Below are 14,531 nucleotides of genomic sequence, written 5' to 3' on the forward strand. Positions count from 1 at the left end.
AAGAAGAGTTTTATCCCAAAAACCTTTTTCCTCTCACTTCTTTGCATTGCAGAGCCTCTGACTAAAGCTTTCATACCTAGCAGAGCATGCTCCCTCACTGCTGCATCTGCAAGTTGTTAGTCCAGATTTGCTGCTCATGTGCAGGACACAGCAGCTTTGTAAGCAAGTGGTTTTGCATGGAGGGGATTATCCAGTGTCTGAAAAAAATTAAAGATTTTTGATGAAAAAATCTCCATCAACAGGCTCCAAAACTGGCTGCCACCCACCCACTGGCTGTGACAGCAGCTGGCTGACCCCCTTGCAGCCAGGCTGACACTCAGGTTATGGCTGTGCTCTCCCTGCCCAGCCGGGGCAGGCACTATGGCTGGACCACTAGCAGCACCCTCTTGCCATTCCCCCCTTTCCCAAAGGCCAGGAGCAAGGTGGAACTCAGGCAGGGCTCACCCACCAGTCCCTCTTGTCAGTCTTGATCTTGTTTTCTCCTGTGCCCTTGTGCCACACAGAGGCAGTTTCCAAAGAAACCAAGCTACCATATCTCCCTGTGCACATCCTAGTGGTAGACTGAAGGCTAAGCAATTTTAGTATGAAGCCCTGCCTCCTCAAATTCAAATCCTAGACCAGTCTGACTAAGTGAGAATGGAAATAATTTTAAACTATGTCTCCTGTTTTCTCCTTCCATTTATAAAAGAGTAATCGTGAAAAGCACAGTGAGAGGTGGGATGGACATTGTGTTTGAAGCTGAGGGAACTTCTGTGTGAAAGATTTTCAGTTGTGCTCTAACACAACTACCTCATCTGGAGCCCAAGATGAAGTTTCAGCATCTCTTTAAACCACTCAGGTTTGCTTAGATGTGCAGTATGATTGGTGATGTGCCTTGAGAATTTCACAACTATTCCTTTCCTTACTTTCTTTTTAAGAAGAATTTCTTTGATTCCAGTGAAAATGACAGAATTATGAAGTTTTTCATGACATGCCCTGAGTCAGAGTGGCCTGGTGGACACTGAGCTGACCAGAAGGCAGCAGCGTGCTCTTTGGCAAGTATGTCCAAGGGCATCGTGGTCTGTATCTTCTGATAGATCTTATAGTGGTGTCCAGGACAGGAATAAAGGCAACAGGCACACACTGGAATACAGGAAATTCCACCAAAACAAAAAAATCTCTTTTTCTTTGCAGAAAGGAATCTTTTCCTTTTTAAAGAGAAAAAAAAAATCCTAAAAGATTTTTAGGATTCCATCGTAAAAGAGAACAATCTTTTCTTTTTTTGCAGGTGCTCAAACACTGGAACAGGCAGACTAGGGAGGCTGTGGAGTCTCCATCCTTAAAGGTAGCTTTAATCCAGTATAAATGTAGCCCTGAGCAACCTGCTGTGGGCAGGAGTGGCACTGAGCCCCAGAGCTGTCACCCAGCCCCAGTGCCACCATCACAGTTCTACCCTGCACACAGCACTATCTATCACACAGCACTAAGTTCCAACTACCAAATGTGTTTGAGGATATGCTAGAGGAGGCAGTACTGCTTTGCAGTATGAGAACAGTTGAAATGGTAAAAAGCGTAAATAAAGATTCTAAATTAAATGAAAGATTCAATAAAATACATTTTTTGCACGTGGGTTGAAGTGTACGGGTCCTGTGCATTTGTCATCTCCAAGACACTAAGATCTTCTGAAGGGGGTTTGGTTTGTTTTTTTTTTTCTGCTCTCCACTCACACATTCTGCTGCAGGTCCAAAATTTCCCGAAAGGAAAATGTACTGAGAAATGTGTGAAAAAAATGCGTATTGAAAATGTATAAAAAAAAATATGTATTTACCAATACATAGCTTACACTAAGGTTTTGTTTTTTCTCTCTGCATGCATAGTTCTGGTCTTTCTAAATCTCTGTTCCAATGGTTCTGTGACTACTTGCAGCATCTTCCCACAGAAGATGAGCTCCGGTGTGATTTTCACAACCCAGAAGCAAGCCATCCCTGGAGGTGGACAGTTCACCCATGTCTTCTGTATGACTTTAAAAAGGGGAGATTGGCCATGGCCAATCATGGAGGAGGTTCTGTGGGTAGATGAGAACCAGGAGGGATAAAGAAACTATATTACATGTGGTAGTAGTTCTACTTACCTATTTCCTCTTTAGCTAAACTAAAGGTATGACTAGCTCAAGCCCAGACTTGACTAAACACATTAAGGTGTAGATGCAGAGGCTGTCAGCCAAACGTGACTGTAAAATGTAGCATTCCTAAAAACTTTGTATCTCTTCTAAAATTATTTCAATATTCCATCTTGCATGGATAAGTGGATAAGCCCCTCACTGGGTTCCGGTTGGTGTACACAACTGTAGGTTTGCTTATGCAGTTTTCTGTTTTTCCTTAGGTGGAAATTAGTTTTTATAAAAATGGGGGAAGGCCCATTGCCCTTTTCCAATGTAATTTTTCATTCTTCCAATTCTTCCAATATCATATGCCAACGTAACTGAATATGAGGAGCCATTCTTCTTCTTTTTTTTTTCTTTTTTTTTTTTTTTCTCTTGGTCACTCTGCGAGTTTTGTTAATTAGGAAGGATGATTCCTCCCATAAAACACCAACTGGTTCCTGTCCCTCCAGTCACAGTGACATTCCTGACACTGCTTTCCACATGCTTCCCCAGCAGACCTTTTTGTATAAGCCACTGTTTGTCCAGATTTCAAGGCAAGCAAACAGAAAATAGCTGATCACTACTATTTGAGTTAAAGGAGGCATTACAAGTACTTTATTCTGTCCAACCAGCAGAAATTCAGAGGAGAAACTCAGTGATACAGTGGGAATCTCATATCTCATGGACAATGACTCCTGGTGCCAGCTTGCACATCAAGCTCAGCTGAATGGAAAATGTTTGGTACAGAAACTGAGAGGCTTGGTTATGCAAACAAACTCCCAAATTAAAATGAGAACATACCTCCCTGTTTTACACCTAAAATAAAGAAATTGAACAAGTGTCAAATTCTCTGATTCTAGAACAATGACAGCTGGGATCTGGTTAATGTTCAAGCTCCAGAGATGTTAACTATACTTGGACTTGTTCCTTCACAATTGGCGAAAAAAGTGACTTGTTTTTATGACCACAAGGAGATGAGTAGCTCAGACTGCAAAACTCAGAGAGGTCTTTCTTATAGCAGAAGGACAAGCAGACAGTACAGGGCTGTCTTATTCTCAGGCCAGAAAGCAAAGACATTCCAGGTGATGATTCCACAACCTTTTGGGTGTTGACACCAGCTGAGTGATTTGTGTCTGGTTATCAAGCCGTCTTGCCTGGATCTTCCTCAAGCCCAGCATCTCAACTTGCTGCTTCAAAAACATCTAAGAAAATGGACATTTTTAAGACAGACTTTGTGTAAGACATCAGTGCTTGTGCAGTTACCTCTGAAAAGCCAATACCTGAGAGAAATTTGGCAACCCACCCTACTGAGCAGGGACTCTCCCCCCACCTTCCACAGCCCCCATAACTGTTTTCCTGTGCTCAGTTTCCATGAGGAAAAGCACTGTCACTTCAGCAGCTGTCAATAATCCTCCTCTTCTCCCAGTGAACCCACTCCTGCCCAGGCACTGCAGAAAGCTCTGCCTTTCCCTCCCCAGGCCAGCCTAACATCTGCACCACGAACACTGAGGCTAAGTGCCCACCTTGCCAAGGAAGGGTACTGCCATCCACTTTCAGGAGTTCACTTCAAAAATTTGGAATCAGGCTCCAGAACTGAGTATGTTCGAGGATTGCTCTTATACAAAAGATGCCGGGGCAGAAAGAGGCAGCGATCCCCTGGGCCAGGGGTGTAAGTCCAGGCAATATCCAGGTACACCCTGGGGTGCTATTAATTATTAATTCCTCTAGTTGTTTACATTTATACCCCTCTATGCACCTATAAAAATTTTTGTCTCAGCATGCATATGAAGGGTCCGTACTCCCAACAAGTAGTTGGTTGTCTCTGATTATGCCATCACCCACTGCATGCTATTTTGCAGACCTAGTGAATAATTGTTCTTCATACTATTCTCCACAGCTGTTTTGTGCTCCACAGCCAGCAGAGGTCCTTGGCCTCCTGTCCAAACCCCAAAAGCTGAACCCCTAAGAAGTTGAACTTCCCATGTTCTATCACCACATGATAAAAGCTCTGCAACCTGACACCCACAACAACAGCACAAAGGTGAATCTTGCACTCAAACCAGCTACCCTGTACAGGAGATAGAGGCATCCACACACCCAAAAATGCCCCAGAAATTGTATTGAAGAAGCAGAGAGCATGGGGACCGTAAGATGTTTTACCAGATGACTTACTGCCAGCAAGACAGGGGCTTGCAGTAAGTACTAGGCAATTTCAGAGCAATGCCTTCTCCTCTTTTCCACTGCACTTCTGCTCTAGAGAAGCTGTTGGCTGAAAGTGTGCTCTACAACCACTGTAAAACTGTGTGAGGAAAATCACATGCTAAGTATTTGCTGTCTTGCTCAAGATACTAATCATCCTCCCCATGAGAAATAGACTTTTTACACCCTCTTAAAAAAAGTAAAGGGAAAAAAAAAAACAATAGGGGGGCAACAAACTTTCAAGATGAATGATAAGTAGGGCCCAGGGTCTATGAAAGAAAAGGAAACTGAGTACAGGGTGATGTAATGGAACTGTAGCAAGACAAGAGCAGGTGACTGTAAGAAATGCTGACTCTGGTGACACTTGTTTGTTATCAGAGCAAACACTTTGTCCAAGTCTCATCTCAATTTTTTCAAATAGTAATAGAAATGTCACTCCTCTCCTGATGACTGGGATTTGAGTAAAAAATCTGGGACATACATATATTATGTGTAACAGTGTGTTGTCCTGAGTTTGGCTGGGGGCATAGAAGTAATTTTCTTCTCAGTAGCTGGTACAGTGCTCTGTTTTGATTTTAGTATGAGAATAATATTGATAACAACCTGATGTTTTAGATTTTGCTCAGTAGTTCTCCCCAAAGCCAAGGATATTTTCAGTGTCCATGCTCTGGCACTGAGCAGAATCTGTGAGGCTGCACGGCCTGGACAGCTGACCCAGAATTACAAAGGGCCATTCTACACTACAGAATGTCATGCCCAGTGGTTGATTTTTTTTTGGGAGATGGGGTGGGTATGGGTCAGTGGGTGGTAAGAAATTGCATTGTGCATCACTTGTCTGTCTTCAGTTTTATTCCTCTGTCTCTCCTTTTTGTTGCTACATCACAACTATTACAGAATAGTTGTTGATGTAGTTACCGTTATTACGTTTGATTTTGTTTCAGTTATTAAACTGTTCTTATCTCAGAGTTTTAAAGGGTTTTTTTCTGATTCTTCTCTCCACTGTGGAGATGGTGGATGGGAAAGTGAGCAGCTGCATGGTACATACTTGCCAGCTGGGGTTAAACCATGATGTGTGCACATATGAGTATCAATATATACTTATAAATACAAATGCTCGGTATATGTTCAGGACTTGAATTTTTTCAGCTCAATTTTTTCTTGAAAAGGTCAAGAGGTACCAGTCTGTCAGAGGGCTTTGGTTTTCTGGTCTTTTTGATTAGGAGATTAACAAAGCAAAGTGATTGCCTGCAAAAATATTTCAGATGTAAAATTGAACAATGTTAAATGCACACATTGTCAGGTTGAAAAAATATTTAAGTGGGACTAATTCCAGTACCTGATATTAATTCAGTATATAGATTGTTGAACTTTCTTTCATCTGTGATCCTAGTTTATACCAGTAGCTCAAAAACCAAAACAAATCACATTTTTAAAAACAAAGGAAGTCCTGCTTAAGTAAAACTCCTTTTTATATTTAATGTTCAACAAAGCCAAAGAAGGAAAACAGTGGTGAAAGCAAACAAATAAGAATTATGAAGAATATCTCTCTATTTATTCCAGGTATAAGCTGCTTAAGTTGGTCTGACTGCTAAACAGATTTACAAGCAGATTTAGTTCAAGCAAGTAAAAACTCCCTCTAATGGCAACTGGATAAAGGACAGACTGAAAAAATTAGAAGCATCTCACTGTATTTGAAACCTATTTTTCACTAAGGAAATGTTGGTATGAATTCTTTTGAAAAGTGAGACTTAAGCCAGTGCCCAAGATTCTACTAAATTACAGGTTCTTACATTCCTGACATAAAGTTTTTATGAGCTTTGTAAGATGTGTTATGCAAAAGTTTGCACATTATGTAAAATGTGTTTTCTCTAACCTGTCTGCTGCTTTAACAAACTGCCTTAGGAAAGAACTTAGGACAGATAACTGCCCCTGTACACAAAAAAGGGTCCTGGTATTCTGCAACACCACTCCCAACAGTAACACTTAACACTTAGGGAGATGGCTTAGTTACAGAAACTGAAATTCACAGGCAAAAAAAAGCATTTAACCGGTGCAGGGAGCATAATAAAATTAGAAAAGGTTACCTTCTGCTCACAAATACCAAGCAGAAATTGTCCCTAGAAAACCATGAAAATTAAGAACAAACATCAACTCCTTTCAAATGGATGAGCACTGTGTGCAGGATTAAAATGTTAAGGAAAGAAAGTAACTAAGGGATTGCCTGTTAGTACTAGTTAGATGTGCTGGCAGCAGCATATAGGAAAAAATTTACAATTTAGAAAGCTTCAACATCTGTCATAATGAGATCTAGCAATGCTTTTTCCCATAACCCTGAGGCAATTTCAGTTCTCAGATAATTTCTGTTGGATATTCTCCTTTATTGCAATCTTTATTTTCTATCCCTACACACAGACATATGATTAAAAAACTGAGAGACCATTATTTGATTTCTCAATAGCAGTAATGATTCTGTGCATAATTTTTACAGCCTGAAGGTCATTTCAATTACAACAAAACAAGACAGGCTCTCGCTGGTCAAAAGCAAAATGTTCTCAGAAGGGAAGTATTCAAGGGGGTAGAAATGTGAAGTAAAGTGAATTGAACATTTAAAAAAATGTAAAAACTATTTCTAAAAAGCAGACTTTTTATTCAAAAACTGAAGTTCAAAAAATGCTGACTTTTTGTCAAAAGCTCACTAGAGCCATTCCACTCAAAACCAATCCAGTAACTCTTTAGTAACAGAAGTTTTACAGAGAGGTGTGGAATAGACTAGTCTTTTGTGCTAGCCTGCACTCCCCCTTCAGAATAAGAAAGGCATATGGAATCTGATCCAAACCTCACTTACATAAATAAAAAGTCTTGTGAATTCACACTAGCCTACATGAAATGTTGTTACCTCTTCTCATAGTTAATGAAGGTTCAAAGGAGAAACGACTGCTTACCCCAGCAACCTAAGTGGTAAGTACATTCATAATGGCAGACAAAATAAAAAGTGCATTTTGAAAGTAGGGCATACTTCCCTGCAAGATGCTAGAGACAAGAGAGAAATCAGGATATGCTTGTAAGTAAACTCATTTTATTGAATGGTTTGAAGGGCTGTTTAAAATAAAAACGCTTTACAGTCTGTACATGCAGTTTCAATTTTAAAAAATTAAATTTGTTTTTCAGAAAACATGCATATTTATGTACAGCATTTTGAAATAAAAGAAAGCATTACCATTTACTGCAGAAATTCCTCTTTAAAAATCTTTTAAGAGATAAGGCAGGCGGGAGCAATTCTGCAGAAAGCAAAGCTTAGAAACTCTCTACTCTGAAGGCAAAGTTTATTCATTCAGAGACATTAGCAACAGCAGAAGAAGGTCGTTTAAGTATGGATTCAACTGAAAACGACAGTGGCTCAGTGGTTGAAAGTTTTGTTGTGGGCTGCTTGGCCCCAAAGAAGTCTTTTGCACATTTGTCTACAGTAAACTTATACTTTTGGTTCTCTTTAACAGCACACTCCCTGTATTTCTTAGAAGCATCTTCAAAAGTCTCCTTCACAAACGACATTCTCAGCTCTGCCGCTGGAGTGCTGGGAAATGTCTGATGGAACAGCGACTGAAACGCGCTGTACTTGAGCGGTGGAGGGGGTTTGGCACTGGTTTTGCTGATCTTGCTTAGTGCCTGTTCCTGAGGAGACAGGGAACCCTTATCAGAAATCTGGGAGAAAGTCCTTTTTGGAGGAGAGAAAGCTGACCTCTCACGAGCTTCCTGATGAAGGCAGACTATTTCGTTACGTGACTGCTGGATGTCTCGCGCATGGGTCAGAACAAATGAATTTTCCAGCTTCGGAGGCACGATGTCATGCTCAGTGTTCGGACAGTCCTGACTCTGTGAGACCTTGGCATCCCAACCTGTGCCAGGTTTGAGAGCTTGGACAGCAGTAGCATTTAGCAGGCATTGTTGGTAGAGGACAGCATCACTAATGGGGGCACATTTTGGCCACACTAAAAACCTAGAAGGCAGAGGGTACTGCCTGTAGGTAGTAGCTACACTGACATTGGAAGAAATCAGCTCCATGTTGCTGGGTGCTGAGTACTGCATCGTTAGATCGAGGCAGGTTGGTAAAAAGCTGGAAAACTCCTTGTTTGGGTTATCAGCTTGAGCAGTGTTGAAGGCTGTTTTATACGGGGTGTATTCAGCTCCACGCACCATACGGTTGGGGAGGAAAAGGGCAGCTGCTTGTGTGGCTTCCATCATATCCCTCTCTTTATACTCTCTCTCTAGCATAATGTTCTCCAGCTCCTTATCAGCAAAAGCCCGTCTCTTTCTCATCCTGTCACTCACAGGAGGTGGCAAGGGTGAGTTTCCTCCCAGGTAGGAGTCTGCTGGAATAGGACGGTAACCTAGAAAAAACAAAGCAGCATTATGAATTAATCCACTTGAGAAAAACATTAAAGCTGTGTTTGTACAAACCTCCCTGAGCCATCCCCATGAAGCACCATGCTCCTGCCACAGACCCTGGGCACCACCAGCTCCTGCAGGAGCCACCAGGACACAGAGGCTCAGCAATCAGGCACACTCAGCTCCTCAGTGCAGATAAGCAAGCCCTGCTTTTTTTGACACATGTAGTGTGCCTCAAAGCTAGCTGATTAGTACTTTTTTAAAAAGCAGTTCCAAACAGATTGATGAGGGAGAAGGAAAAAAAAAAAAAAAAAAAAAAAAAAAAAAGCCCTACTGTATATTATGACTGGTATTCCATCATGAGGCTTAAGGAGAGAGATAACCATTCACTTTTAACACATATGGAAAGCATTCAAATATTTTATTTCTGCTGAACTAGAAATTCAATAAAACATAGAAATTTCAGTTTCCAGCCCATTCAATTACCAAGCTACCTGGCTTATTTTAATATAACAGATAGGGTCCAACCCTGTTTGCTCTACCCAGACAAGTAATTCCATTGAATTACTAGAACTATTTACATGAGTCAGGAGAACAGAATTTTACCTCTTTTCACCCCCAATCCTCTCATACATGTTTCCCCTTTTCCAAGGAAGATACCTATATCTACAGCTGGTGTCTTTTCTATTTTCTAAAGATGAATCACTATGTACACATCGCTAGAGATGGTAGAAAATCCCAAGGAGAACTAGGAGAAAAGAAAAAGACAGTTAAGATAAATTAGAGCAAAGAATACAGAAAGGTTTTCAAAAGAATGAACTGTAGATGCAAATTAGAGGTTTCTAAATATTAATATTAGAACATTAATTGAGCTTGAACAGGCAAATATTAATTGAGAATATTGAGAATTTTAATTGAGCTTATACAGGCAAAGAAAAGAGCTATTTCAGAAAAAAAAGAATGAATTGAGAAGTACAGTGATTTACAGGGATATGGTTTCGAAAGTAATTAAAGCAAACGTAGGAATAAATATGTGCACAATCCCAAACGGATGTGGGGAAATACCCTCTTTCACTAAAATCCCGATCTTTAAAATGTCACAGTTGATATTTTCGACAGTGAGAAAATTAAGCACCTTCTTTTGCAGATCTTACTATTGCTAATGTCACAAACGGTACTGCTCTGTTAGGCATTCAGATAAAAAGAAAAAATAATCAATTTACTCGTTTGCTGATTAAAACAAATAAACCACCCCGCGAATAAATTACCCTGCACTGCAAAAACGCCACTGGGTAGCCGTGTAAAAAGACTGCCAGCTTGTAACAGTAACTCTCAAATTTCAAACTACCGTCGCTAGCATTTCAGGCATTATTTTGAGCGGAGGGAACAAGGAACTGAAATTCTGCCACATCGATTCCAGCCTCGAAGGGCAGGAGCCTCTGGCGCTGGTACGGGGCGCGTTTCAGCGCCTATTTCGGGAAAGGATGCTGAATTCGGAACGGGAGGTGCGGGTCCGCCCGGGGCAGAGCGGGGTTTCTCCGCTGCCAGAGGCGCGGCGGGAAGCCGCGGAGGGGCAGGGGATGCTCTCACCTTCCAAGATGCTCTTGGCCAAGAGGCTGGGCGCTCGGACGTGCCTCTGGTAGACGGCTTTGCGCTCCAGGCTTGCCTGCTTCCCCGTCAGCCCTTTCTTGTCCTAAGAGAGCGATGCGACGGCGCCGTCAGACCCTCGGCCGCCCGTCCCGTCCCGTCCCCGTCCCGTTGTCCCCTGGCTCACCTCGGTGGCCTGCTGCCGTCGGAGCGCCACCTGGGCGGCCATGACGCGCTGCCGCTCCACCACCAGCAGGCAATTGGCGCACTGGCAGTCCCGCCAGCGGCAGAACCGCTTGTGTCCCTTCAGGCACGACACCACGCCGTGGTTGCGGCACCGGGCGCACTTGGGCGTGCGGCTCAGCTTGCGCGGTTCGCCCCGCCGCGGGGCCGCCGCCGCCGCCGCCTCCTCGCCTTCTTCCTCCTCCTCTTCCTCCTCCGGGCCGGTGGTGCCCCGCGGAGCGCCAGGTGCCTCGTCCTGCTCCCCTTCCAGGCTCTCCACGTCGATCTCCCAGTCGGCACCGCCGGCGCGTTCTTCAGCCATGGCTCCCGGGCGGCGCAGCTGCAAGAGAGGGGTTCAGGCCTCCCGCCCCCGCGGGAGCACGCCCGGATCCCGAGGTGCCCGCCGAGATGCGCCGCAGCCGGGAAGTCACGGCACAGCCCGCCTGGGATGTCGTCTTCCCCCTTGCCGTCAGCTCGACCCACGCGGGGCCCAGTTTATCCACGACGGACGCCTCCCTCTTTCCCTCCCTCCCCGGCTTGCGGGGAATTGTGACACCTCGCCCGCTACAGGGGGGAGCCCGTCTCCTGCAGCGAAGGATGCGGCAGGAACCGTCCCGGCGCAATGCCCCGCGCTGCAGCGCTACGACTCTGCCCGCTCTTAACAAGGTCCTGCTTTTTACGCAGGATCCCGAGAACCCTCCTGCCAGCTGCGCTCAGACTTGGGAGACGGGCAGAGGACAGCTGGACTTCACACATCGCCGCTGTCCGCTCCAGCGGCCCAAAGCGGTATGAGCTCCTGGAACCCTCTGCTCTCTGCATTTCAGACCCCCCACCTGCTCCCAGACGACATTCCCCGCTCTTCCTTCCGCGCACCGCACTTACCAAAGGCAGGTGGTGCGGGAAGCGCGCAGCCCCTCAGCCCCTCGCAGTTCGCAAGGCGCCGCTGCCCCAGACCTGCCGGGAGACGAGGAACTCCCGATCCCCGCACCCGGAGGGCTCACGGCTCGCCAACAGCCGGCACGTCGGGGGATGGCTGCGGTGCGGTGCGGTGCGGGGCCGTGCGGGGCTGCGGGTGCGCGAGGCCGGCGATGGCACCGAGCGGCGCCCGCCGCGATATCAGCGCCCGCCGCCGCCGCCGCCCGCGCCGCCCATTGGCTGCCCGCCCCGCGCCCGCCGCTCCGATTGGCCCGTGCCGCGCCAGCCCCGCCCCCCAGCGCGTGTGCCCGCCGCCGGCTCGTGGGTGCGGAGCGGAAACGGGAGTGAGCGGGCGGTGAGCGGGTGAGCTTCGGTTTGGGGCGAGAAAGGAGGGGATGAGGAAAGAAAAAGGAAAAACGACGGGATCGCTCGTCTAAGCTCAGCTAAGGGCGTCGCTCTACCCGAGGAGCGGGCCGGGGGCGAGGGTTTAAAAGCCTCAAGCAGCCTCCGCGTTTTTCGTTTGCGGTCGCTCCCGTTGCCTTGACCCGCTAGTGGAAGGTACTCGTGACAATGGGGTTTTTTTCTACCCTGAAGATGTGGCGGGATCCTTTCCTGTAGGGAATTAAGCCGAGGAAAAATGCCTATTTTTTAGCATTCCCTCCCTTCAGAGGGAACGTTTTCCACCGACGCTGAGGTTTTTTCCCCTAAGTAACTTTATTTCCCCTAAGTAACTTTATTCCCGCCCCTCCCTGGCGCCCCTCTCTCTCTGGGAGGTGGGTGATGTCCCCTTGTCTCCCCAGTCAGAGAGCGATCGAAATTGTGACCCACAAAGTCTCAGTCGTGACACGGAAAGGCTAGAGCTCCGTGCTTTCGCTGCTGAAAATAGGAATTCACAGAGGCAGAAATAGACAGAATACACCTCGGCCACGTTCAGCTCCGCGCAGGAGAAAACCTGGTGAATTTAAACGGACTTTTCCCAGGAAGAAAAAGAATAAAGGCATGCGGGAGAACATTAGTTTCCCAAGTGTGTACTGATCGAAGTCGAACGATATGCAGAACATATGGCCGAAACTGGTCTCCTGGCAAGGGAAAACATTTTGCTCTTTCCCTGAGAAGCGTGCGTGTGTAATAAATACTGACAGTATTCATGTGTATAATAAACATGGGCATCCAGTCACGGCAAGCACACGAACCAGCTGCCGGTCACCGGTTCGGCACGGAAAAACCCTGCCCTCGCAGGCCTTCGGGACAAAGGCCACCGGGCGAGTGGCGCGGGCGGGCGGCGCAGGCGGGCGGGCAGCTGCGTGAGCCTGCGAGGACCCGGCGCCCGGAGCTCCCAGCTCCGCGGGGAACACCGTACCAGCCCTTCCCTTCGCTCCTCGGGAAGAGGGTTTGTCCCCGGGGAGGTTTGTCCTCCCCGGGCGGCACCGTCGGGAGAGCGGGGAGAAGGAAGTGCATCCCCCGACGGCAGGTATTATACATATCAAAAGAGACCCCGGCTACTGTTTGACTTACAAGCATGACTAAAAGGCAAATACCCAAGGAATTCCACTTTCCCCCTCGGGGTCCCTCTTAAAAGGCACAAGCATGACAAAGGACCTGCTAGGTTAGGAAACAGAAGTCGCCTTTGTCTGTAAACCGACACCAAATTACAAAGTACGATTCTGCGGTCCGCTGGAGTAAATTGCAAAACAGTTCGCCTCCTGTTTACTTTATCCACAGGGAGCTGTGAAACCCAGCCACGATTTTAAAGCGTGTTTGTGTAACTTTCTTCTGCTCCTGTTGTTTGCGCTCGGCTCCGCAGAGCGCTTTGGAGCTCCCCTCCAGCCGCGCCTCTCTCTGGAAGAAGAGGTGTCTCTGCCGTCCTCCTGCGGGACGCGCCCGCGGGAGAAGGCGGAAAGCGATCTACGGCACTGCCTCTCCCACCCAGTCTTCCACTTTGGTGTGAGCTGACACGGGCAGATGCCGGGCCGTGCCGGGAAAGGCGCTGATTTCCCCGCCAGGAGAGCCTTCGAAGCCCGCGATGCGCAGCTGTGCATCCACCTGCCCCGCACAGCCTTCCCAGCGCACCTCCCCGCCGCGGTGAGCGCCAGCTCTGGTGCCTGCGGGGCCGAGACCCGCGGCCAGGGCTGCCGAGGTGCTCCGGGGCTCCTCCAGAGGAGCCCTCGGTGCGTTGCCGAGGGGGTCCCCCGGGAGCCGCTCTGCCCAAGGCGGGATGGGGTGTGCCAGACCCCTCGGGGGCCGGGGATGGGTCTCACAGGCGGTGACTGTGCTTCTTGCAGCATCGCCCTTTCCCGAGGGGCGGAGGAGCAGCCCCGGGGCGCTGCACAGTTTTCTCGCCCGAGGGATAGCGGCCCCGAGGCGCCCGGCGTTCGGTCCTGCTTTGCATCGTGGCTCTGCGGGCAGGTGCAGGTGCAAGTGCCGCCGTCCCCCGCGCCTGGCCTCCCCTGCCCTCCCTTCCCCCGGGGAAATTTATTAGCGAGGTTAGGGCAGGCTAACCAAACGGCAACTCCGGGCGCGATTTCCCCGGAGGAATGCTTTGATCCTGCCCTCTTCTCTGCGCCGTCGGGGGCAGATTGCAATGACAAACGCGGGCGATCCCGGCCGCTTGTTAGGTCAGGGATGTCACCGTTTAATCTGAAACAAATTGCCTCTCCCCGCCCGCCCCTTCCGTGCCCTCTGCTGTCCCGGTGCCCGGGCGGGGCTCCCGCCGTGCCCGCGCCGGCCGCGCCCTGATCAGGCCGGCATCGGGCCCGGACCGGCGCGCTTCTCCTCTGTGTATTTACTGTACGGAGTCACCGTTTATTTGCTACAGCGAGGATGCTGACATTTCGCGGAGGATCTCAACTGCGGGAAGTAAGATAGGGAAAAAGATTTTAAAATATGTATATTTACAAAAAACACCCACGAAGACATCGACTTTTCCCGGTTATCCAACCTGTGCGAACGTCATTTCTTTTTCAGTTTTCTTTCTTCATTAAAATGTGGATTTTACATACGTGTATATAAGACCCCCTCTGTCTCTTGTAAATAGCATTTAAGTAAACCCCTAGCACTAAAATAAACCTGGGTAAGACTTTTATTCGTGTCATAAATCTTTCTA

At 47.4% G+C, this 14,531-nt stretch overlaps 1 protein-coding gene across 2 annotated transcripts; it reads right to left on the bottom strand.

The window, feature by feature from the left end:
- Positions 1-7,377: 7,377 nt before the first annotated feature.
- DMRT2 (doublesex and mab-3 related transcription factor 2) lies at positions 7,378-11,571 on the bottom strand. Of its 2 annotated transcripts, XM_066182256.1 has the most exons (4): positions 11,396-11,571; positions 10,479-10,853; positions 10,295-10,397; positions 7,378-8,706 (listed from the first exon to the last, which is right to left on the bottom strand). In XM_066182256.1, exons 2-4 carry the CDS (start codon positions 10,833-10,835, stop codon positions 7,649-7,651), a joined length of 1,518 nt encoding a protein of 505 aa, XP_066038353.1. In that variant the 5' UTR covers positions 10,836-10,853; positions 11,396-11,571; the 3' UTR covers positions 7,378-7,648. The 2 variants fall into 2 exon arrangements, with proteins under 2 accessions (XP_066038353.1, XP_066038355.1); XM_066182258.1 differs by lacking the exons at positions 10,295-10,397; positions 10,479-10,853; positions 11,396-11,571 and adding an exon at positions 9,311-9,402.
- Positions 11,572-14,531: the final 2,960 nt, after the last annotated feature.

The sequence above is a fragment of the Chamaea fasciata genome, unplaced genomic scaffold (genome assembly GCF_029207755.1).
Source record: "Chamaea fasciata isolate MVZ Bird 193981 ecotype frontalis unplaced genomic scaffold, bChaFas1.0.hap1 SCAF_4, whole genome shotgun sequence".
In the NCBI taxonomy this organism is placed as follows: Eukaryota; Metazoa; Chordata; class Aves; order Passeriformes; family Sylviidae; genus Chamaea; species Chamaea fasciata.

Coding starts and splice junctions, on each gene's coding strand:
- DMRT2 (XM_066182256.1), bottom strand. CDS start 10,835: ATGGCTGAAGAACGCGCCGGCGGTGCCGACTGGGAGATCGACGTGGAG. Junction 10,398..10,478: donor GACGGCAGCAGGCCACCGAG/GTGAGCCAGGGG, acceptor TCGCTCTCTTAG/GACAAGAAAGGGCTGACGGG. Junction 8,707..10,294: donor GGCCAAGAGCATCTTGGAAG/GTGAGAGCATCC, acceptor TGTTTTTTCTAG/GTTACCGTCCTATTCCAGCA.